The sequence below is a fragment of the Chiloscyllium plagiosum genome, chromosome 22 (genome assembly GCF_004010195.1).
Source record: "Chiloscyllium plagiosum isolate BGI_BamShark_2017 chromosome 22, ASM401019v2, whole genome shotgun sequence".
NCBI classification, from domain to species: domain Eukaryota; kingdom Metazoa; phylum Chordata; class Chondrichthyes; order Orectolobiformes; family Hemiscylliidae; genus Chiloscyllium; species Chiloscyllium plagiosum.
Window position 1 is genome coordinate 15,152,353 of NC_057731.1, and position 26,730 is coordinate 15,179,082.

The 26,730-nt window shown below is 39.6% G+C and overlaps 1 protein-coding gene across 1 annotated transcript in view; it reads left to right on the forward strand.

Moving 5' to 3' along the window:
- Positions 1-26,730, forward strand: part of noc3l (NOC3-like DNA replication regulator) — a 60,802-nt gene that overhangs the window by 25,309 nt on the left and 8,763 nt on the right. The window contains exons 8-15 of the mRNA XM_043712463.1: positions 8,520-8,613; positions 11,820-11,995; positions 14,591-14,719; positions 23,185-23,316; positions 23,453-23,533; positions 26,138-26,238; positions 26,424-26,496; positions 26,619-26,682. Of these exons, the coding sequence (XP_043568398.1) occupies positions 8,520-8,613; positions 11,820-11,995; positions 14,591-14,719; positions 23,185-23,316; positions 23,453-23,533; positions 26,138-26,238; positions 26,424-26,496; positions 26,619-26,682 (850 nt within the window). The remainder of the gene's footprint in view (positions 1-8,519; positions 8,614-11,819; positions 11,996-14,590; positions 14,720-23,184; positions 23,317-23,452; positions 23,534-26,137; positions 26,239-26,423; positions 26,497-26,618; positions 26,683-26,730) is intronic.

The window sequence follows — 26,730 nt, forward strand, 5'->3', positions numbered from 1 at the left end:
TCGAACTCAGCACCGCCTTCCTAACCTGCAATCTTCTTCCTGACCTCTCCGCCCCCACCCCAGTCTGACCTATCACCCTCACCTTGACCTCTTTCCACCTATCGCATTTCCGACGCCCCTCCCCCAAGTCCCTCCTCCCTACCTTTTATCTTAGCCTGCTGGACACACTTTCCTCAATCCTGAAGAAGGGCTTATGCCCGAAACGTCGATTCTCCTGATCCCTGGATGCTGCCTGACCTGCTGCGCTTTTCCAGCAACATATTTTCACCCCTACATTTACCCCTTACCTAACACTACGGGCAATTTAGCATGGCCAATTCACCTTACCTGCACATCTTTGGACTGTGGGAGGAAACTGGAGCACCCGGAGGAAACCCACGCAGACACGGGGAGAACGTGCAAACTCCACACAGTTTTCAGCCTGTTTGTCCAATGTAGAGTTTGTTACAGTTCTTGCAAGATATTTTGTAAATGACATTAGTTTTGCTTGTTGTCTGTATAGGGTCTTTCATTAGCTGCTGTTTTAGTGTGTCGGTGGTTTTGTGGGCTACCATGATGCCAAGAGGTCTGTATTGTCTGGTAGTAGTTTCTGAGATGTCTTGATGTAGGGGAGAGTGGCTTGGGTTTCTGGGTGTGTTTTGTCTGCTTGTTTGGGTTTGTTGCTGAAAAATCGGTGGAGTGTTCAGTGGGTACTCATTCTTTTTGAATACACTGTATAGGTGATATTCCTCTGTTCTGCATAGTTCCTCTGTGCTGCAGTGTGTGGTGGCTTGTTGAAATAATGTTCTAATGCAGCTTCGTTTGTGGGTGTTGGGGTGATTGCTTCTGTAGTTCATTATTTGGTCCGTATGTGTTGTTTTCCTGTAGACGCTGGTTTGAAGATCCCCATTTGCTGTTCATTGTACTATGACATCTAGGAATGGCAATTTTTATTGTTGTTTTTCTCCGCTTTAGTGAATTTCATGCCAGTAAGGGTATTATTGATGGTCGTAAAGACTTCCTCTAATTTGTTTCGTTTAGTGATGACAGTGATCATCACCAAACAAAACAAATTAGAGGAAGCCTTCAAGACCAACAATAATACCCTTACTGGCATGAAATTCACTAAAGCAGAGAAAAACAACAACTAACTACCATTAGTGATGATAGTGATCGTATAGAAAGAACCAAAAGAGTCTGATATGGGTTTATTCTCCAGAGGGTAGAGGGTGTTTCTCTACTCTCCGCTTCCTAGTATTACTTGTGATTGAGTAGTTCTTAAATTACAGCTGAACGTCCACACTGCAATGGTTAGCTCATAGAATATCTATACTGTGGAAGAAGCCATTCGGTCCATCAAATCTGCACCGATCCTCCGAAAATCATCCCACCTAGACCCAATTCCCCGTAACCCCACATTTTCCATGGGTAAAGCACCTAGCCTGCAGTTCCCTGGAGACTGTGGGGAAATTTAGCATGGTTAATCTACATCTTTGGACTTGAAAGGTCCTCCCAAATCATAGTTGTGTACCTTCTAGTGGGGTTATCTAGACAGAGATGGCATAAATTTCAGCAAATTATCAATTTTCCTTTTAAAACAAAACCTCCAACAATTTCCATTCCTAAAATATTTAAAATTCCATGGGAATATATTCCTATTTTTCTTTTTCTCTCACTCTCGGACATTTCTATTAAAATAATAAGCATTGGAGAGTTATTCCAGTACATGAAGATGGAAAAGCAGCCTCAAGGAAGAAAGCCTTACTCAGATCATGATTCTGACATGTGGTAATCTGCCATTCATTCAAGTTTCCAAATTGTTGTGTTAATGTTGGACACAGTGTATATGGAGCTGATGTTCAAAAATGTGCTTATTTTTCAAATAACAGGTAAAGAACAAGTTAATTTAAAAACAAATGACATTTAGTTTAGTTTTGGGATTACTTGGTACCTGAATTGAGGTTTCAAAATACTGCACTGGTTTTGCTTATAAAACAATGAACTCTTTGCTCTTTTCGCCATCTAGTGCTGCAATATTTTAATTGACTATTTAGCATATGATTTGTTGAGGGACCAGCAAAAACTAAGCTGGAAGAATGCTCTACAATGTGGAATTGATTAATTGTGTTGAAAACTATGAATGAGATTTGCATAAATCTAATTATAACTGCATGTATTATTACAGATTTAAGGGCGGCACGGTGGCACAGTGGTTAGCACTGCTGCCTCACAGCGCCAGAGACCCGGGTTCAATTCCTGACTCAGGCTACTGACTTTGTGGAGTTTGCACATTCTCCCCATTTCCTCCCACAGTCCAAAGATGTGCAGGTTAGGTGAATTGGTAAATGTAGGGGTATGGGTCAGTTGCGCTTCGGCGGGTCGGTATGGACTTGTTGGGCCGAAGGGCCTGTTTCCACACTGTAAGTAATCTAAGATGCATTAATTTCTTGCGAAATTCTACTTGGAATCTTTTCCAGGAAATTCAGAAATGTTTCGTAATACATTGACATAGGCTTTTGATGGACTTTTTTTTCTTTTTTATTGTCATTTAAAAGTTGTAACAACTGGAATGCTATGTTAATATAATTGAATAAAAACAAAAAATGTTAGAAATATCAGTTGCATCATTAGCAACTGTCTTTTTTTCAGATGCTGATCAATGTATTATTTCTGATTAGATATTAGACATTTCATCATTCAAAGATGTTCTAGACACCTCTGGGACTTGAACCCAGTGCTCCCAGTTCAGAGGTAGGAGCATTGCCACTGTGCCACAAGAGCCCTGTCTTTTCATTCATGTGGTCAGAATGTCGCTAACTGGGCGAATAGTTATTGCCCATCCTTAATTGCCACTTGAACATGGTCATTTCAGAGGGAATTTAAGACTGAGCCCCGTTGCTGTGGGCCTGGAATCACACAGGTCAGACCTGGAAAGGATGGCAGACTTCCTTCCATTACTTCTCCAGTGATTGATATTATGTGACACTGATCTTAAAACTAGATATTTGAATTCAGGCAGAATCGGATTATTACAAACTGTATAAAGTAATCATTAATCCATCGATCTATAAAAAGGGATAAATCCCCAGAAACTAATCAGGTGTACCCTGGCACTCTATGGGAGGCTAGGGAAGTGATTGTGGGTTCCCTGCTGTGATATTTGTATTGTTGATAGTCATAGGTGAGCTGCTGGAAGCCTGGAGGTTGGCTAGCATGGCACCACTATTTAAGAAAGGTGGTAAGGAAAAGTCAGGGAATGGTAGACCGGTGAGCCTCACGTTAGTGGTGGGCATGTTGTTGGAGGAATCCTGAGGGACAGGGTTTACATGTATTTGGAAAGGCAAGGACTGATTAGGCATAGTCCGCATGGCTTTGTGCACGTGAAATCATGTCTCGCGAACTTGATTGAGTTTTTTGAAGAAATAACAAAAAGGATTGATGAGGATAGAGCAGTGGACGTGATCTATGTGGATTTCAGTAAGGCGTTTGAAAGAGAACTAGCCATTTGGATACAGAACTGGCTCAAAGGTAAAAGACAGGCTGGTGGTGTAGGGTTGCTTTTCAAGGATCAATGCCATGTCCATTACTTTTCGTCATTTATATAAAGATTTGGATGTGAACATAGGAGGTATAGTTAGTAAGTTTGTAGCTGACACCAAATTTGGAGACGTAGTGGACAGTGAAAAAAGGTTACCTCTGAGAACAACAGGAACCTGATCAGATGGAGTTTATATAAATGTGAGGTGCTGCATTTTGGGAAAGCAGATCTTAGTAGGACTTATACAGTTAATGGAAAGGTCCTTGGGCGTGTTGCTGAACAAAGAGACCTTGGAGTGCAGGTTCATAGCTCCTTGAAAGTAGAGTCGCAGGAAGACGTTTGGCATGTTTTCCTTTATTGGTTAGAGTATTGAGTATAGGAGTTGGAAGGTCATGCTGTGGCTGTACAGGTCATTCGTTAGGCCACTTTTGGAATATTGCATGTAATCCTGGTCTCCATCCTATTGAAAGGATGTTGTGAAACTTGAAAGGGTTCAGAAAAGATTTACAAGGATGTTGCCAGGGTTGAAGGATTTGAGCTACAGGGAGAGGCTGAACAGACTGGGGCTGTTTTTCCTGGAGCGTTGGAGGCTGAGGGGTGACCTTATAGAGGTTTACAAAATTATGAGGGGCATAGATAGGATAAATAGACAAAGTCTTTTCTCTGGCGTGGGTGAGTCCAGAACTAAAGGGCATAGGTTTAGGGGGAGAGGGGAAAGATGTAAAGGCACCTATGGGGCAACTTCTTCACGCAGAGGGTTGTGAATGTATGGAATGAACTGCCAGAGGAAGTGGTGGAGACTGGTACAATTGCAACATTTAAAAGGCATCCGAATGGGGGTATGATAAGGAAGGGTTTAGAGGGATGTGGGCCAAGAGCTGACAAATGGGATGAGATTAGGTTAGGATAACTGGTCGGCATGGACGGGTTGGACTGAAGGGTCTGTGCATCTCTATGACTCTGTGACTCTATAACCTATTACTTAACCTTCTCTCTGCCTTTGTTCCTGATAAAGGGCTTTTGCCCAAAACGTCGATTTCGCTGCTCCTTGGATGCTGCCTGAACTGCTGTGCTCTTCCAGCACCACTAATCCAGAATCTGGTTTCCAGCATCTGCAGTTATTGTTTTTACCTTATTACTGAACCTTGCATACAGTGCATGTTTTCATGATCAAGTAGAGTGATCTTGTTAAATTGTTGAATGAGGGATTAATATTCTTCACGACTCTAGAAAGGACTCACTGACTGTGTTTCAGAACCATGCCATAGGATCCTTTCGCCCCATCTGAGAGGGTAGACAGGGTCCCAGTTCAATGCCCCATTCAAACGACAGCAGCTGCACTCCTTCGGTACTGCAGTGGAATGCCAGTTTTCATTTTTGTGTTCATACATGTGGAGGCTTGAAAGGTAACATGCAGGAGATTGTGTTCTCTTAAGCCTGCTAAGTCCTTCTAAGTAGAAGAGGTGCTCCTAAAGAGGAGTGACTATAAAGCAACTTCATCTGGTGAGCATAATCATGACATTTTGTGCTTGATATTTTTTGCATGAAACTAGTAAACACCGTTTTGCTCAAATGGAAATAGAAGCCTGAAACTTTTTCACCTTCTGTGAATGCTAGCCCCAATTAAAGTTTTCAAAATGGTGATTGATACTCCTTTTGTCAGGATATGAATCCATATGATTTACTTGAATGAGCTGTATTACACAGTAGCAATGGCCTGAATATCATATTTTTACTTGCATTCCATTATGGAGAATGCAGATTTTTGCACTGTTGTTGGATTTTAATTTTGGGCTATTCCATTATAGTAGCTAGGAGGGTCATTTTGTAATTTGAAACCAGTTGGATTTGACGCGCATTTAATACATTTAAAAAATCAATTGCATCTGCATGGACTTCCTTTTTCCATTTATCAATATCTGTAGCTACATTATATTAGAGCTGATTGTAAATGTGTAATTGCGCTTCTCCCTACATACATTCTCTGGTAGCAACTTCCCAGGCACTGTTTTGATGAAATAGTATCTTCTTAATTTGCTGTTAGTTTCGGTTGGTTCATTGTGATTAAACAGAGTAATGTAGCATGGCCTGGTTACTGCTAATTTGAGTGGGCTTTATGCTATAGGGACAAGAAAGACTCAGTTATAAAATTCAGCATGTATTGCAGTCAGTTGAGAATTGGAAGGTCTGGCAAACCTGCAGCTGGCCGTTAAACTAATGACAGTAGTGTAGTGAATGTGGAGGTTGCATTTCATCCTTTGGTATTGAGGAGTTTGCTGTCCTTCTGAGGGAAAGCTTGCTGGAAAGGTAAGTAGTTTTGAAAATCATTGACAACTAGACATGTTGCACCATGAGAGATTGCTACCTACTGGGTCATGTCACCCAGGTCCCTTATATTTGACTGTAAATAAGGAAGACCACTGATATCAGAGGAAAATTCACTTGTATGTTTCTTGTTAGGAGCCATCAAACATGACAGCAATCTATGTTGGGTTTCTAGGGAACATTGCTCAAGCACTTAAACTGTGGGCACTTTGCACATTTTTTTTGTTAGAACTAGATGCTGTTAAGTTGTGGTTGATGTGAATCATTGAACAATTATTCAGGTCTTCAGCCATGGTCCTGATATTGGGATCACCTGCCTTTAGAACACATGGTAGAAACAAGAGCAGACCATATAGCAGACCATGTAGCCTGTGCTGCCATTCAGTCTGACTGTGGCTGACCTTGGGCATCAACTCCACACTCTTGCAGCCAAACATTTATTGGAACAGCATTGTGTTGCTCACGAGAAGAGCTCGGAATAGAGGGTGTTTGGAAGCAGGACTTGGTTGTGCAAGATACAGACATCTTCTAAGAACATTATATAATATTCAGCAGATCATCTACAAAGGAAAGACCATTCGAAGAATTTGCCAGAGTCGCACAATGTGATGCAGTGGCATTTCAACTTGTGAATGAATTGACGTGGCTATCAAAACAGTTTGCATTAAGTGCACTAATGTGCAACTACAATATCTTGATCCAAGCAAGTGACTAAATGCAATGATCCAATAAACAAATATTGTCTAAAATGCTCACAGAATCACAATATTGCATTGACAGCTCTGAACAATGTTCTGGTGAATTGGCATCGGTATGTCAGAGGATTTGTTTGATAACAGTTGAAATTATGCATTTTGCAGAGGCCAAGAGAGTAAACTGAAGGCTCCGTATCTATCTAGGATAATGCGTTTGTTGGAATAAAGAAGGTTTTGGCTGTTGTGGACAATGATGCTGATGCTGCTGCAATCCTTCAATTTATTCAACTGCGATGTGGCAACCTGGACAGCAGATTTCCCAAAGAGGAATTGCTGAAGTGGCATGCATTAATTAGGCTACAATTGTCAAGATCACTGATTATGAATTCAGAAAAGAGAGATTTGTGCAACTGATATTGAAATATTTCACTTTTATATCGAACCTTGAAGAACGTATGGCCACAAAGATATGTGAATGATGTTCTGATTTCAAGTATATGGTTGTGGAAGAAATCTGGATGAGTTCCATTCAGACATTCAGTGATTTAGTGGATTCTGTCCTAAAAGCTGACTAGTTTCAGTAAATGGGTAAAAACAATGACTGCAGATGCTGGAAACCAGATTCTGGATTAGTGGTGCTGGAAGAGCACAACAGTTCAGGCAGCATCCAAGGAGCAGTAGTATAGTTTCAGTAAATGTCCATTCTTCTGGACATTTGTGTAACATTTCAAGCTTTAAGTCCTGACAGAGTGTAGATTAAGTCTAAATGCAGAAATAGATTGAAATAGATAATTTTGACAAGTAGTACATTTCCTCTGGCCAAAGTATCAACCGGGATACATTATACAATCATTGAATGACAAATAAAGATAGATGTAAAAAAAACTGCCAACAAAGGAATGAAGCAATGGCCGTTGTCAAATTTTGATTGTGTGTTAAACAAGATCTATGCAGCATCACCGTTGAATGGATCCCCAGATTTCTGAAATGAGTAAACAATTTTGTTTGTTTCAGCAGACAGAATACTTGGAACTGTAAAATAACATAAATGCACACATGAATAAACACATTGCAAAAATATTTCTGTATGACTTCTGTTCAATGGAAGCTGTGGTTTAAATGTACGTGTAGGAGCCACCACAAAAAATTAGAGTGAATATTGGATGCAAAGTTCAGCCCTAATTCAGATTGCTAATATTCATGGCACCAAAGACTGATAAGATGCAATTTGATATTTCTGTAGTCAGTTACCAGCTGAACACTGATCAATAAAGCTGTGTTTTATAATATATTTCTATACGTAACTAATGAAGGTGCAGGCATTGCAAATATAATATTTCTTTCTTAGTTAAAAGAGCTTCAGCTCAGTTGGCTGAATAGCTAGATTGCAATGCAGAGTGGTGTCAACAACGTGAGCTTAATTCCTACACTGGCTGAGGTTATCACAAAGGATTCTTCTTCTCAACCCCTCCCCTTGCTTGAGGCATGGTGATCCTCTGGTTAAGCCACCACTGGTGGTCTCTCTAATAAGAAAGCAACCCTGTGGTCTTGTAGCACTATGGCAATTTTACCCATAGATTATGCTTGTGACTATTTGCAGTATATGACCATAAACTGGCTTGGAAGGATTCATCATGTAACCTTCATTTTGGTACATTCAAAGTCACATAATGTTTGTTATATACAGCTTTGAATGTAACATTGTAAAGTGTCAAACCGTAAGGAATAAAGTAAATAATTTCCCTAACTTTCTGATTGCCAGTCCTATCGATGCATTCCTTAACAATTATACTGTAATTGGTCGGAGGAGATTCTGTTGAGTTCCTTATATCGCACCAGTTGAGATTATCTTGTTTCACTCCATTTATTTGCGACTTCAGCATCATTGCAGCAGTTAAAATGCAGTCAGTTAGATATAAACAACACTGGCGTGCTGGGGGAGAAATTGCAAGATATAAAAATATTGTATCTTTTATTTTCAGGTTAAAAAAGAAACCCAACACCTGAGAGAATTTGAAGAAGGTTTAGTATGTCAGTACAAATTTTACCTGGAAAATCTTGAACAGACAGTTAAAGGTATGTAATGTTTACAGTACTGTAAGATACATTTCTTCATAAAATTACCTAAATTATTAATTATAATTATGCCAAAGAGTGCCAGCCATGGCTTAGTTGATAGCATATACTGCTCTGAGTTTCAAGGTTCCTGTTTCAAGGCTCCAATTGCCTGCTTAGCTTGATGGAAAAGAATACCATGGCACTATTTCACAGAAGTGAGGGGAGTTTGCTAAGTACAAATTGGCAGCCACATTTCCTGCATTATCATAGTATCTTCAAAAAGCACTACATTGTCTGTAAAATGCTTTGAAATGTCTGATGGTAATGAAAGTACTATATTTCCTAATTTTTTTTCCTTTCTGAGATAACTGTTAAGTCTTGTATACTGACAGAAAAATATCATGCATAGCTGTACTTTTAGACCCACCAGACCAGAATCTTACCACTTGGAACAGAATGAATATGTACATCATGTTCAACCAAACTGAAATTGTTGCTTCACCTAGAGTTGCCATATTTAATTGGCCAATTTGCTGTTTTACTGTGATACAATTAGTCCATTACATAATTTGTTATCCTATTTCAACTAAAGGATCTTGTTTCAAATAGTAGAGTTCCATCTCTACAGAGTGTTTTAATAATCCCCTTAAGGTTTAAAGCAAGTTGCTATTCTATAAAAAGATGGCTTTCCTTCCTTCCAGTTTTTCACACTCATTTAACACATCTGAGTTTTGGTATTATAATGGATCTGTCCAAACTCAACCCAGTTTCTGTTATTTAGTAATTGAAGAAATTTACACTATTGTACATAGTAAAGCTTTAAATAAAATCTAATGCCTTAACAGCAGAAGGCCTTGCATCTTCACCTCCCCACCCAAAATATATTAAAGGCTGCTAAAAAAATATAACAACTGAGCACTCCATACCAGAAAGATAAGTGTGTGTTCAGAATTAGGCAGGATTTGGAATATCAGATATTCATGTGGAACGGACATTAACTATCGTCAATACATACATAAAATATATGTAGAATAGCCAGCTAGCTGCTTTTAGTTCCTTCTTGTTGTATTTTTTTTTCTCTCTCACTCTCTAGCTAGATACACTATTTTTTTGGAAACACTGTACAAGTCTTCAGTCATGGATCCCAATTTGAGAATGACTCCATTACATTGCATGGAGAATTGAACTTGATATCTGTAATAGAGATAAAACTGCATTTCCTGGTTTTCATAATTTGAGTACTGATTTTAAGGCTGTTACAGGTTTTATATAAAAACATTCAAACAAGGATTTGAAAATAATTCTCGTCAGTTATAGAATATCAGTTCCAAATTCTATACTCCTCTTTCCTCTGTAAGAAAGGGGAAAGAGATACTGTAACAATAACTTGTATCCTTGCCATGTCTTTTATAGAAAGCATCCCTTAGTCCTTAACATAGGAAAAGATTAATGCTGAGCATCATTTGGAGAATAGTGTGAGATGGTCCAAAGTGGCTCTTAAAATAGAATTTCCATTTTAGATGATTCCTTTCAAGTCCAAAAGCACTTCAACCAGCTGATTAATTAGTTTTGAAGTATAGATGATTTTGGAGCAAAATAATCTAGATAACAAATGGATCAGTGTCCAGTTATTCTGTTTTAGGGGTGATTAGTTGAAGAATGAATGTTGACTGGGACTCTGGGAGTTCTCTTCTTCAAATTGTGACCTGAAATTGTGATTGATTGTTTTGCAGTGTAGTCCAAATGACAGCAACTTATTTAACTGCCTTTTTCCACACATAATATTGTTCATAGCATTGTCAGATTTGCAGCTTAGTCCTGTGTTAAATAGGACTGTGTGGTTATTTGTTGTTTGATTCAGCCTGAATCAAGAATGGAGAAAAGGACAGAGCTCGAAGTAAAGGTTTGGACTTTTGGTAGGCAGCAAGTAAGAGTTCTTTGGTCCTCCTAATGGTAATGGGAGGAAATTCTGGATATGCTGCAAATTGATATCAGTAGGCACTCGAACAAAGACGCTGCAGTTAGTAAGAATCATAGAATCCTTACAGTGTAGAAACAGGCCATTTGGCCCAACAAGTCCACACTGACCCTCCATAGAGTATCCCTGCCAGACCCATTCCCCTACTGTATTGGTCTACATTTGCTCCAACTAATGCACCTAGCCTGCACATCCCTGAACACTATGGGCAATTTAGCATGGCCAATTCACCGAGCCTGCACATCGTTGGACTGTGAGATGAAACCCATACAGACACTGGGAGAATGTGTAAACTCCACAGTCATTCACCCGAGGCTGGAATCGAACCAGGGTCCCTGGTGTTGGTGACTTACCAGAGTGATCTGGTGGAATCCAGATGAGATTTGATCAGTGAATTGTGTAACTGGAGCACCGAGAATTAGGTGACAAGTGATAACACTTCAACACTCTTTGTATTGACATATTAAACCTGTTGATTGGAAGCAGTGAGTTGTACTTGCTGTCTTGCTATTACAAAGTGTCCCGTGTTTGACCAGCCTTGATCATTTCCCAGTGGCTGACAACATTTCTTCAAAAGTAACACAGAGCATCCACAAGAAAAAGAAGTTTATGGTAGTGAAAGTTGCATTTGACATTTGTTCGTGGGATATGGACGTCGCAGGCGAGGCCAACATCTATCACCCACATGATACTTAAGAGTCAAATACATTGCTATTGGTCTGGAGTCACAGGATGGTGATTTCCTTTCCTAAAGGATGTTAGTGAAAAAGATGTATTGTTATGTTAATTGACAGTGGTTGTTATGTGGCTGCCATTAGGCTAATTTTTTAATTCCAGAATTTTGTTTTATCAAATTTCACTTTTTCCCTCTGCCACAATGAGATTCAAACCCACAACTACACAACATTAACCTGAGGCTCTGAATTACTAGTCCAGTGATGTTACCATTATGCCTCCTCCTTCCCTGTATAACTATAAAATTCAGTTTTATAGCATTCCAAGCTCAATTCATTAAAAGCCTTTCCTTTAAATGGCATGAGTGACTGGACAAGCTAGCTGTTCAGTTACTGTTGCTAAAATGTCCTGTTTTTAAACTGTATCTAAGCAAAAACATTGTATTGGTCATTGTCATAAAAAATAGAGAAGAGTGAAGGATAGCATTAATAAAGGAAGCCAGTTCAATATAGCTTTTATTGGCATTTAGCCATTTCTGAATTTAAGTGCACTTTCTTTTTTCTACACACAGATTGGAAGCAGATGAAGAAAAAGAAGAGTGATGTTGTTTCATTAAAAGCATACAAAGGTCTTGCAGAAGTAGCTGTAAAATGTCTTTGTGAACTATTAGTGGCTTTGCCCCATTTTAACTTCCATAACAACATTGCTTTAATGGTTGTTCCACTTATGAATGATGTATCAAAGAAGGTAAATCTGTTTTCTATGTATATTTCTAATTTGTTAAAGTCAAGTGATGCATAATGATTAAAGTTTAAAAAAATGTTGACTCCACCAAAAACTAAAACACCTAATTGAAGATTCACGCCACTCCATTCACTCTACCCAAGAATTCCTGAACACCATCAAAGACACCAAGATAAAAGAAGATGAAATAACGGTCTCCTTTCCATTAACGTCGATCTGGCCAAAGAAACACTGGCATCCCTACCAGGAAAACCAGAACTACAAACACCCGACAGCACCAACTTCATCAGCAAAGACAATATCCTCAAGCTGGTGGACCTGTGCCTCAGCACCCACTTCACTTTCAATAATAAAACCTACAAACAAGTCAACGGAACACCAATGGGATCACCAATATCGGGGTTCTTGTGGAAGCAGTAATGCAGAGACCTGAACAAGCTGCCCTCCCATCTATCCAACCCAAACTTTGGATCTGTTACGTAGATGACACCTTAGTCATCATAAAACGGATCAAGTTAGAGGAAATATACGACACCATCAACAATATCCTGACAGGCATAAAATTCACAAAAGAGGAGGAGAATGACAACAGACTCCCATTCCTAGATGTGACAGTTGAGCATACGGTCAACAGAGAGCTTCAAGCCAATGTCTATAGAAAGACAACGCACAAGGACCAAATACTTAACTTCAAAAGCAATCATTCCAACATCCACAAACAGAGCTGCATCAAGACATTATTTCAACGAGCTACATCACGCTGCAGAACCCAAGATCTACAAAAAACAGAAGAAAAATATCTATACAATGTTTTCAGGAAAAACAGGTGCCCAATAAACACAAACTACCGATTCCTCAGAAGCAAACCCAAACAAGCAGACACAATGCAACCAAAAGCTACAGCCACATTACCTTATGTCAAAGACATATCAGAAATGACTTCCAGACCACTCAGACCCCTTGGCATCATGGTAGCCCACAAACCTACCAACACACTTAAACAGCGAGTAATGAACCTAAAGGATCCATTAGATAACACCAGCAAAACTAACAAGATACCTTGCAAGAACTGTAAAAAAACACTACATTGGACAAACTAGCAGGAAACTTGCCACTAGGATACATGAACACGAACTGGCCACCAAAAGACACAACCCACTATCACTAGTTTCTGTATGTACAGACAAAGAAGGACACCACTTTGGGACAACACACACATCCTAGGGCAGGCAAAACAAAGACATGCATGAGAATTCTTAGAGGAATGGCATTCTATCCAGAACTCCACCAATAAACACATTGATTTAGATCCTATCTACCTTCCCATGAAAAGGGAAAAAAGGATCTGGAAATGACATCACCCACCTGAAGAAACCAAGAAATTCAGTGGGCTACCTGCTCATTTGTTGGAGCTTTAGCAGAAGAAGCATGGAGATATCAGGAAAATGTCTTCCTGTGTCTCCACAGCTCTACTGTTGAAATTATGATTGATAAATAAAAGAACCCAGTGGAAGTTCAATCCTTTTCTTAACGGAAGTTTTCAAAATGTGATTTGATTTTTATTATCTCATTGTGTCGGCTTCATGACTACTTAATTGATTTTCTTGTAATTCAATGCCAGCCATTTATTGATCTGAATTTACTTTAATTTGTCTTGATATGAGTGTAGGAGGTTAAGTTCACAATTTTACTTCAAATGCACAGTTTCAAATAAGTTTAGTACAGAACTTAAACTGATGGTTTCACTGTATTTTTTTCAGTGTAGCAACAGCCCTTTTCTCACAAGGATGTGCAACCTTTCTCCTTTGTCAGCCATTGAGGTGCACACTGTGGAGCAAGGCACGCATATGTTCCCATTAGTTTGCTTCAGTTTCAAATACTGATCTTGATGTTCTGATAACTGATTTTTTTCACCAGTGGAGAAAAACAACCAGTGCTTAAAATGTCCCTTACTAAATGCAGGACCGAGTTACATGGACTGGAGAGTTTCTTGTAGCTCTTAGCCTGTGAAAAACTTGGTAGAATTTATTTCTTAATTACTTTTTCAAAATAGTTGCAGAAAGTTATTCCTCTGGATTGTTCAGTTAACTGCTTAGTTGTTTAAAGATACCTACAATAAACAAAAAAAATCAGAACCTTCACAAACATGAATAAATGAATAATAATTTAGTTTTAATCATCACTATCTTGTGATATTGATTGTTTCAAACTTGTATTTTTTAAAATATAAAAGCCCTCTCATGCATTATGAATGTAATACACATCCTCCATTATAATGCAGGTTTGAATTGTTTTGAAGATACTTTTGCTGATCTTAGTGCTGCAGTGAATAAGTGAGCTGTGCAGACTAGTCAATCTCAGTTTTAATCTGTTGAATTAACTGACCTCGGCCAAAGTAATAAGAGTAGAGGTTGTTTAATAGTGGGACTGGATTGAGGGACCTATTAACTTATTGCTGCTCCTGATTGGTGTGTTCATATGGAAGTGAAACTGATCTACAGTACAATGGTATGAAAATCCCATTTTATCTTGTAAAATTCTGGGATGGGTTGTTTCATGTTTCTTTGAAATGATGCTTGACCTGTGTTGTCTCTTCAGATTTCAGAAATGTGTTGTGGAGCTGTGGAAAAACTTCTTAAGCAGGATAAAATTGGCCAGGCCTCCCTCGCTGTGGTCAAAATAATTTCTGGACTTGTTAAAAGCAGAAATTATGAGGTCAAACCAGAGGTAGGTTCTAATGGGTTTTAAGTAATGAGAAGATTTTGGTATCATATCATGTACTGCAGTTGTAACTTATGCTGTGTTCTGAATTAAAAGGACACCGGTACAAACATGGGTTTGAATTTTTCAAACCCTTTGAGAGGTTTGCAGGTGCAGAAATAGGAATCTATGTGAGCAAATATCCTGCATACTTCTGCCTTGGCAAATTTCCAGGATAGGATGGGAAAGTGCACTAGCTGCTTTTTAACAAACGTAAGCAGCCCATTTCCAGCATTAAGGCACCAGTGAAAGGCAGGTTTGCAGCCGCAGCCATTTTCCCAATGTGGAGCTTGGCTCCTCCACTGTGTGAAAGCTGCCAGCTTGAAAGGAGATGACTTCTGCTGCTGGCTGGGCAGAGGCTTGTTGAAGTTAATGGTACTGTGCCTCAACTATAGGCCAAATACACAAAATGACATGTTGATTCCCCAGATCAATTAAAATGGAAGGCTTTCTCCTCCGTGCTGATATATCTGTTGGCACTGATGCCAGTGACTTTATGCTTGGTGTGAATGCTGTCAGTCACCTTCACATTGCAACATCTTCATGGTCCACTGACTGCTACAGCAATGCCCACACTTTCTTGGTGGGGCTGTAAAAGTGGAATAAGTCTCTGCGATTGTACTAGCAAAAACAGATGCTATCCTGATGTCAGAGGCTGCAATCTCCAGCTGCTGGGAGCGTGGGCTCCTGATTTCCATTTGTTTCCTGTTCCATAGTGTTAGGTGCATTAGTCAGAAGGAAATGGGTCTGAATGGGTTACTCTTCGGAGGGTTGGTGTGGACTGGTTGGGCACTGTTTCCACACTGTAGGGAACCTAATCTAAAGCGCTCAAAATTCTGCCAATGATGTTACTTTCAAAGAAATTAAGCTTTCAGATTTAAAACTGGTGATTCTTTCAGTTATGAAATTCAGTTTTAAAAGGTTTCAGACCAATTGCATTTGGAAGAACTGCAGCGCATTCAGTTTGACTCTCTAAATCTGTTTTCATGCTTGTTATATAAACCATAAGACTATCAGAAATAGGAACAGGAGTAGACCATTTGACTCCTCTAACCTGCTCCACCATTTAATAGGATCGTGGCTGATCTGATATTCCTCATGTCTACTTTCCTGCATTTTTCCCTATAACCCTTGATTCCCCGGCTGATCAAAAACTAATCTATCTCAGTTTTAAATGTACACAAGGACTGTGCTCCCATAGTTGTCTGAAGCACAGAGTTCCAGAGGCACTCGGCTCTCTCAGAGAAGAAATTCCTCCTCATCTCAGTCTTAAATTAAAGCCCCTTTATTCTGAGACAAAGCACTGTAATCCAACTCTTTCCTGTGGAGAGACATTCTCTCAGCATTTACTGTGTCATAATTTGCCCTTAAGAATCCGATGAAATTCAATAGATGTGATCTCATTGAAATGTAATGATTAGAGTCCCTTTGTTCATTAGAAAGTCCCTCCAAACCGGGGATCGTCCTAGTTACCCTTCTCTGAACAGCCTCCAATGAAATAATGTCTTTTCTTAAATAACATTCTCCAGATGTAGTCTCACTAATATCTTGTACAGTTACAGTAAGATTTCCCTATTCTCATGCTTTAACCCCCTTGAAATAAGAGAGAGCATTCCATTAGCCTTCCTGATTACCTGCTGGACCTGAGTGCTAACTTTGTGTTTTGTTTACAAGTACCCCCAAGCCCATTGAGAATCACAGAATCCTACAGCACAGAGAAAGGCCCTTTGACCCAAAATGTCCACCTACACTAATCTCATATCCCTGCACTTGGCCCATATCCTTCTAATCCTTTCCTATCCATGTATTTGTCCTCATTTAAATGTTGGTATTGTACCCCGCCTAAACAACTTCCGCTGGCAGCTCATTCCATATGGATACCACCCTCTGTGTAAAAGTGTTGCCCCCTCAGGTTCCTTTTTACTCTTTCCCCTTTACTCTTTGCTCTCTAACCTTAAACTGATGCCCTGTAATCCGTGATCCCTCAAACCTGGGGAAAAAACTGAGTGTATTCACCCTATACATTCCTCTCATGATCTTATACACTTCTATAAGATCCCCCCCTCAGTCTCCTACGCTGTAAAGAAAAATGTCCCTATAACTCAGACCATTGAATCTTGGCAGCATTTTTGTAAATTTTTTCTGCACTCTTTCCAGGTTAATTACATCCTTCCTATAGCAAGGTGACCAAAACTGAACCCAGTACTCCCAAATGCGGCCTCACCAATGTCCTGTGCAACTGCAACATAACTTCCCAACTTCGATATTCCATGCCCTGACTAATGATGGCCAGTGTGCTAAAAGCCTTTTTCACTGCCCTGTCTACTTGTGATTCCACTTTCAGAGATTTATGCACCTGAGCTCCAAGGTCCCTCTACTCCACTACACTGCTTAAGGCCCTACCATTCACCATGAAAGCCCTGCTTTGATTTGACCTTCCAAAATGCAAGAGCACACACTTATCTATGTTAAGCTCCATATGTTATTTCTCTGCTCACTTCCCCAGCTGATCAAGATCCTGCTGCAATTTCGGATAACCGTCCTCACTGTCCATGATACTGCCTATTTTAGTGTCATCTGCAAACTTACTAATCATGCCTTGTACATTCTCAGCCAAATCATTGATGTAGATAACGAACAGTAATGGGACCAGTACCGACCCCTAAGGCACTCCACTAGTCACAGGCTTCCAGTCCGACAAGCATCCTTCCACTATTACCCTCTGCTTTCTATCATCAAACCAATTGTGTATCCAATTTGCCAGCTCCCACGTGATCTAACCTTCCAAGGCAGCCGATCACATGGAACATTATCAAAGGCTTTACTGAAATCCATATAGACCACGTCTACCGCCCTGCCCTCATCAAGCTGCTTGGTCACTTCATCAAAGAACTGTGAGGCATGATCTCTCATGCACAAAGCCATGCTGACTGCTTCTAATCAAGCCCTGTCTTTCCAAATGCATGTATATCTTATCTCAGAATCTAACTCTATTGCTAGCCTCCAATCTTCCAGGACCTCACCCGTGGCTAACGATGATGCAAAAATAGCAGCCAGGACCCCGCAATTTCTTCTCTCGCCTCTTGTAGTGTTTTGAATATATCTGGTCCAGGCCGGGAGATTTATCCACCATCGTGCATTCTAATATGTCGAACAGCACCTCTATTGTGATATGAACTGTCCCCAAGAAATGACCACTAACTTGCCCAAGTTCCCAAGTCTTCGTGTCTTTCTCCACAGTAAACACAGAGGATAAATATTCATTGAGGACTTCGCCCGTCTCCTGCGGTTCTACACATACATGTCCACTTTGGTCCGTGAATGGTCCTTTTTTGTTTTAATCTAGTTATTCTTCTTCCTTTAATATACTTAAAGAACCTCTTTGGATTCACCCTAATCTTCTCAGCCAAGGATTCGTTGTGCCCCCTTTTCGCGCTCCTGATTTCTTTCATCAGTAAGCTCCTGTATACCTGCATGGATTCCCTTGGTCCCAGCTACCTGTACTTGAGCCATGTATCCTCCTTTTTTCTGGTCAAAGCCTCAATATTTCTTGTCATCTAGAGTTCCCCATTCCTGCCAACTTTGCCCTTTCTCACAGGAACATACAGATCTTGAACTCTAGCTGTCTCACTTGCAGGAGGCCCCTTTGCCTGCAAACAAATGACTGCAATCAACCCCTGCAAGCTCCTGTCTAATTCCATCAAAATTTGCTTTGCCCCAGTTTAGAACTTGAACCTGTGGATCAGTTTTGTCCCTCTCCATAACTATTTTAAAATTAACGGAACTGTGGTCACTAGCCCCAAAGTGCTCCCCTACTGTCACCTCTGTCACCTGTCCTGCCCTATTTCCCAAGAGTAGGTTGAGTGTTGCCATTTGTTTTGCAGTTTTTCTCCATTTAAAAATGTGTTGTTTTATTTTCTCATCTAAAATGAACAGCTTCATGTATTCTCACATTATACTCCCATTTGCCAACGTTTTGGCCACTTAACCATCAGTATCTCTCTGTAAGCTGTGTGTATCCTTCTCGCAACTTGCCTTTCCACCTACTTATCTATTTTTATGTTGTCTGTGAATTTGGCTACAGTACATTTGTTTCCTTTCTCCAAATCATAAAAAAATTTCACCATCTGCCATGGTGAGGTTTGAACTCATGTCCAAGATTCTGGATTTCAAATTCAGTGATGACACTACTGCAGTACTGCCTTTTCCCCAAAAACAGAAAATATTCAGGCTTTAAATGCAAATATATAATTTACTTCAGTATAAACAATTGTTTTAAACAAAACAATTTTAAACGTTCAGGTTATAATTTTTAAAAAAAGGCAAACTTTTGATTTGTCAGATCAGACTCTGGTTGTGTGACTGGGACAGCTACATTCTGTTCCAGTCACACAACTGGTTCATTCCCCCATTGTTGGTTGATCCAACCTTAATTAAAATTTCTAAATTCAAACTACATTTTGTAAGTTACTGCAAAGCACTTATTAAGACCCGCAGTGAGAGAATGTTTTGCCTACAGATACAGGAGAGTGCTTAATTTACTAACTTTTGCATTTCTTTTATCTTGTCAAAAACAACTAACTGATTCTCTAATTTGCCTGTGGGCCTAAATGGGTTATATGTTAGTGAGTGTCAGTGAGTTTAGTTGCATAATGGACCCTATAAGCACTGCTAATTTTCAGCATGTTTCTTTAAGATTGCATTTTAAATGCTTGAATTGCACATTTTCAGGCCTACATTACTTTGAGAATGCCAACGATATTGTGTTATGCTGTGCAAGCAGAAGATTTGAATTATGAGAAGTGAATTATGGAATTATAATATGGCCACAGCATGTGTGAGAGAGGTCATTGTGTCTGTGCAAAAACAGCTCACCCAGTCCTATTACCTTGCTTTTCCTCTGTGGTCCTGCAGATTTTTTCTCTTCAGCTAATTATCCATTCTCTTCTGGAAGTCCTTGGATCTGTCTGCACCATGCAGTAAGGCACTGCACTCCTGATCCTAACCACTGACTGTGTAATAAGTATTTTGTCATGTCACTTGATCAGTTGCTTCAACTTATGGTAGGATAATCTGAATATATTATCCAATAAGTATAATGGGATTGTTGCAGGCAAATTGAATTTGAAAGAATAAAAGCAACAGCATCCAAGTTCTAAAGAGCTTTATTTTTTAGAGTGCTGGTAATGAAATTATATTTATATGCATTTATATTCAGAACTTTGTTCAAATAATATCTGCATGGCAACGTTAGAAGTTGCTTCACCTCATCAGCTCAAGATGGAAAATTACTCCGTTACCATGGTTGCTCTCATTCTTATTTAAAATATCTGGGAAAATAGGTTTTATGTCCATCTGTGTAGCCTTAATGGACATGGAAGGTGCACAGAAACAAATTGATGGAAATAATGAACTAAAGATAGGCATAGTGAAATTTAGGTGGTTTGGGTGCTTTACTGCATCATACCATTCTTAATATGAGCCATGTTGATTCAGTAGCAAGTAACATTATAATCCTGAAGTGTACATATATGTCGGCTTCTGGAGTTTGTTCCATTCAAGTATAACTTCTGCTCTTTAATATCCAAATAAGGTCTTATGGAGCAAAATCAGAAATTGTTGGAAAAACTCAGCAGATCTGCCAACATCTGCGTAGAAAAAGCAGTATTAACATTTCGGATTCAGATTTTGGGAATCTGGGACATGAGGTGAAAGAGGAGACTGAGCAGGAAATAAAACCAGAGTCTGAGGCTTGTACACTTACCTAGGAGCCCGGAAAGAGAGGGGGGAGACGGTAGTGGAGTAAACTCGGGGATCAGCAACAGTAGGGATAAAAGGGATATTCTCAGGAAAAACCTTAAGTTCATTGGTTGGTAAGTAACTGCTAATTTGAATACCTATTCTAAGTTGCTTGCAGATTAAAGGTAAGTTAGAGAAATAGTTTAAAAAAGACAAGAAATTAAAAAATGAGTTAAAAATTAATTTAATAACTTAACAATGCAGGGCTAGGCGATATGTTGTATCTGCATGATGTGTCGAGGTGATGGATCCCATTGTGGTTCATGGTCACCAAATCAAGTGATGGTTGCCTGAGGAGCTGTGGCTCAAACGTTGATGAGCTGGAGTTGGAGCTTCGAGCAACACATCCAGGAGAGGGAGAGTTACATGGGGGCTGTGTTTCCTAAAGCAGTCATACCATGTAGGTTAAGTACTCCAGATTTGATCAGTAGTCAGGGACAGGAGGATGTGACTAGAAGTGAGGCAGGTAGAAGGATTCTGACCTTCACATTGGTTGAGCCTTAGCTCTTGACCTTGTGTAACAGGTATGAGAGGTACATGCTCCCTGAGTGGATGAGGGAAAGGATTGGGCAAACTGATCACTGAACCATGATATGGGAGGTCATTAAAGCATGGGGTGCAAAGAGAGATCTGGTGATGGTGGAAGCTTGTACAATTAGAAGTACAGATAGCATCCTTTGTAAGCAGAATTGAGAGTCTCACACGGTGTGATACCAGCCTGGTGCTAAGGTAAGAGTCATTTCTGACCAGAGATTACTAAAAGGATATTGGAGAGGGAGGATCCAGTTGTTGTGGTTCACGTTGGGACCAACAACATCACAAGTATAGCAAGAGTCCATGTTTGGAGAATATCTGGAATTAGGAACAAAATTAAATAACAGGATTTAGAGTTCTAATCTCTGGATTATTACCTGAGCCACATGCAAACTGGCGAAGAGATAAGAAAATTAGAGAAGTAAGCATGTGGCTGACGGAGTGGTGCAGGAAAGAGAGGTTCCATTTTTGTGGGGCACTGGCATCCGTTTTGTTACGGGAAGGAACTGTATTGAGACTGGCTCTAACTGAACCGGTGTGGGACCAATGTTCTTGTGAAAAAGCGAACTGAAGTCATAAGGAATGGGGTGAGAGGAGGTGATGGGGAAGTCGATACAATTTCAAAGTCAAGTAACGGCAAAATAAAGAAGCGGTCATAAATATTGCTTCAGGTATGGCAGGGAATATCAAAACTAGAAGTATATACATTAAACCTAAAGAGAAATAATAAACAGCTGAATAAAACATCAGTGCTAAGGGTTATAGTGTGTGGTCCAAATAAAAGTTCTATAAGTTCTACATGCATGGGGTTTAAGGAATAAATTAAGTGAACTGCAGCACAAATTGAAATTGGAGATGATGAGATAGTAGCCATTCCTGAAACATGGCTTCAGATGATCTGGATTGGGAACTAAATATACCAGGTTATAAGGTTTACAGGGATGGACAGGAAAAATCACAGGATGTGCAGTAGCATCACTGATTAGAAACCAAATTACTTCAGTGGTGAGGGAGGATATAATGGGGCAAGACATTCAGTGGAGACTGTATGGGAGGAACTAAGGAGCAGTAAAGAATCTAAAACTGTAGTAGATATTGTGTGCAGGCCATGGTAACAGCTCTGAAGTGCTAGATTGAATAAGTGCAGAAATTAGGCAAGTTGTAGCAAAGCCAGAGTAGTATTAATGAGTGATTATAAGTTTTGAGAGATTAGGAGAAGCAGACAAGTTCCTGTTAGAAAGGTAATGAATTTCTGCAGTGTGTCCAAGATAGTTTCCTACAGCAATACATGAAAGATGTAACAAGGAGGCAAGCAATATTGATTTAGTGATGAATAATGAGCCAGATTTAATTCGTAACCTAATTGTGTGAACATTTATCAAATAATGATCGTAACATGATCGAGTTCAATGTAGCGTTTTAAAGTGAAAAGCATGGATCAGTTAGTAGCAGTTAAGTTAAAAGGAGAGTTTGTACAAATTCGGCCTGTTTTCTCTAGAATTTAGAAGGTTAAAGAGTGGTCTGATCGAGGTTTTCAAGGTATTAACAGGAAAGGACAGGGTGTGTAAAGATAAACTATTCCCACTGGTTGGGGATTCTAGAACTAGACTGCATAGTCTGAGAATTAGGCACCAGCCGGTTCAGGGAGATGTTAGGAAGCCCTTCTCCGCACAAAGGGTGGTAAATGTTTGGATCTGTTTTCCATAAAAAAAAGCAGTGGATCTGGGATCAGTTATTTATTTAATTCTGAGATAACCCTTAAATTTTTGTTCAGCAAATGTATTATGGACCAAAGGCAACTATATGCGATGAGGCCACATCCATGATCTCATTGAATGGTGGAACAGGTTTGAGAGGCTGGGTAGCCTACTCCTGTTACTATGTTCACATAGGTCTGGATTTCTAGTGCTCCTTTTCTGTTTTGTAAGCAGGCGCACCTACCTGTTTTTTCAGCATGTCCATTTAATTTTGCTGAATCCATTTGTATTTTTACTTTCATCGGTCTTCCCTGGTAACTAATTCCACACCTTGTGATGCAAAATATCTGTCTGAATTTCCAATTCCAATCTATTAAAATGCAATTCTGTTTTTTCAATTAGGTGCTTAAGACATTTCTTGCATTGCGAATTAAGGAAGTAGAAGTTAAAAAAGATTCAGAGGATATTGCCCCTAAAAAAAAATTCATGACATACAAAGAGAAAAGGAAAAATCTTTCCAGGATGCAGAGAAAGGTAATGTTTCCACTGTCTAGTCTTCCTTCCAGCATCAAGCAACTGTATGGGAAGTTTCTTTCAACTTTGTTAAAATGACAATTCTCTGAGCTTGACTCAAGTGGATCAATTTGGTTTTAAAATCTTTATTTTTCAGTGGAAAAAAGCAGAAGAGAAACTAGAGAAAGAACTTCTTGAAACTGAAGCTTCAGAAAGTAAAGACAGAAAACTGAAACTGGTATGTGGTTTCTAAATTTCAGACCTTAATATCTCTATGTATTTGACTTGCTTCTATGTAGTAAAAGCACACTGTCAAAATTTCACATCTAGCCAAGTCAGAACCTAGATTCACAGTAAGTTGCTAAAGTATTGAAATTTTAAACAAGGACTACTACAGTTGGAATTTGCAAACCACTTTCTTGTTGGTGTGGCAAGGTCACCAAGATGATTTGCAATGTATATGATGCCACAGTAAATGCTGGAGTGATTGCAGTTGGACTGAAAGACGCTGCAGATAATCACGACGTAAAACATTAAAGCTGAGCCACAAGTAGGTGAGATATTTGTATTTGACAAACTGTAAATATAAATAATTATAAGGTTTCACTTGAACTTTAAAATCTCTCTCTTTTAATTATTCCAAAGCTTTCAGAGTAAAGTCCTGCATCAATCTGCTTGTAGGCAACCCAGATATTCTGAATTATTTATGTGTTTGCAGCCATTGGTTCGTTGGTATACCTGTCATAAAACCTTTGTCGTGTATTAAAAACTCTACAATTTGTTCAGAATGCTGTGTCTCCTAGGCAAAATTTAAAAGGCATCAATCTGTAGGACCGATTTCCCAAGGGAATATGTTTTTTCCCCTATTACAAGTTGTTTTTAAATTTGTGACCGCAAGTTTGCAATATACCACCGTAATTCGTGATCTACCAAATCAGTTTCTGTTATAGAAGTCCTCACTTAATTTTGTGGCTGTGTTCCTGAACTTTGAGACTTGAAGTGAAATGATTTTTAAGTGAAGCATGGTTTCCTATAAAGATTGCTGTTCAAGCCAGAGTTATGTTCCTGTGGGCATTTATTGCGCAGCAAGTTTACAGTTTGAAATATTGTGTCATAAGTGCACAATACTGTGTATTCCTGGAATAACTTGCAATATAAATTACTGAATATAAAAGAAACACTGTACAGGTACTTCATGACTCTTCTGGACAAAACAAAACTTTGAAGAAGCTTCATAAATTGAAACTATGTGCATTCCAAAATGCCCACATTTGTAAAAGATTATTTTGTTCTAAAATAGACAAAGTACTAAATATAATGGATCTTGTGGTGCAGTGTTGGATACAGGTTCGTCCTATAGCAGTGCTGTAACTTCACGGAACATAAGACTTGATTTAAATGAGTTGATTTAAAACAGATTTTATAATGTAAGCGTCATTACTACAAATACATTTTGAAAATAAATTCATGATGAAGTTTCAATTGATCAGGCTCCATCTAGTGGCAGAAGTTGTCAGTAGAGCTCTCTGCATTGACTAATTCTGTCACTAGATGGAGTGCCTCTGTCTGAGTTCAGCGCCACAGCCTGGCGAATGGATTGGCTTTCTATGATAAAAGGAGCTGCCTGAGGTAAGCAGCTGATGGGAGGGAGTCCAGGATTTGGGAGATAGGGGAGGAAGCAAGGCTACTCTGGGAGGCAAGGCAACACCAGAGACGGAAGCAAAACCATACGGAAGAAGCAAGGGCAGTGAGGAGATAATTCCAAGAAACAAAGATAAGAGTGGGAGGAGGCCATGTGGCCCTTCAAGCCTGCTCTGCCATTCATTACAATTGTGGCTGATCATCCAACTCAGTAGCCTAATCCTGCTTTCTCCCCATAACCTTTGGTCCCATTCGCCCAAGTGCTATATCTAGCTGCCCCTTGAGTGCATTCAATGTTTTGGCATCAACTACTTCGTGTGGTAATGAATTCCACAGGCCCACCACTCATTGGGCAAATAAATGTCTCCTCAACTCTGCTAAATGGTCCATCCCAAATCCTCAGGACGTGACCCCTGGCTTTGGACGCACCCACTATTGGGAACATCCTCTCTGTACTACCCTGTCTAGTCCTGTTAGAATTTTATAAGTCTCTATGAGATCCCCCCTCACTCATCTGAACTCCGGCGAAAACAATCCCAACCTAGTCTATCTCTCCTCAAAGTCAGTCCTGCCATCCCCTGAATCAGCCTGGTTGAGAGCAAGAGCATCCTTCCTCAGAAAAGGAGACCAAAACTGCACACAGTATTCTAGGTATGGCCTCACCAAGGCCTTGTATAACTACAAGAATACATTCCTGCTCACGTACTCGAAACCTCTCGCAGTGAAGGCCAACAGACCATTTGCGTTCTTTAACGCCTGCTGCACATGCTCCCTGGTGCACACAACTGGTCAACAACTGGTGCACACTCCCCTCTCCCAATTTACAGCCATTCAGGTAGTAACCTGCTGCCTTGTTTTTGCTTCCATAGTGAATAATATTTATTTGCATCTACCATTGATTTGCCCACTCATTCAACTTGTCCAGTGTTAAGGTGAACGTTGGGGCAGCCATGTTTAACCAGGGTTGAGTGAGAATATGTCATAAAACTAAAACAATACTAAAGTGAAATGGTGTTATGTGGGATTACATAAAGTGAGGATTTGTATGTTGTTAATTACTCAGTTGGAAAATGCTAATGTTTAAAGTTAGTCATGTGCATGAATTGTTTCTACAAAGGTTGTTGAACTTTTGTCAACTGATTTTTCTTTAAATTATTTCCAAATCAAAATTTTGCTAATGGGCTTTCTGTCTTGCTGACAGCATACTGAAATCCTGAATATTGTGTTTCTGACGTACTTCAGAATTCTAAAGAAAGCACAAAAATCAGTACTACTTCCTGGTGTTCTGGAAGGCCTGGCCAAGTAAGGGAGCACGTTTGATTCATTTTTATATTTGACATTGTTTAAAATGTCAATTTCACTGTAAGTGTTTTATGTTTTGTGATTTGACTCTTGCATTTGTCCATCATGCAGCCCTGCCTATAATCAGCCATATTTTCAGTGTTCTTTCTACCTGTAGAAACTAACCGTGCAAAATGTTTTGTCAGATTTGCTCATCTCATTAATGTGGAATTCTTTGATGACCTTCTGGTGGTTCTGCATGCTCTAATTGACTCTGGGGTGAGTGCAAGTTACTCCTATTACTGGAAAGATTTTATATCACAGTCAGTGGTTCAGACAGTTTACCCTTGTAATGGTTGCTGTGTACCCCCTTCATTCTGAATTTCACTTTCTTGTTACAGAGTCTTCATTACAGGGAGTGCCTTCACTGTATTCAGGCTGCCTTTCATATACTTTCTGGACAAGGTAGGCCCCTGTGAGAAGACTTTCAGCTGTATTACTGAACTGAAGGTG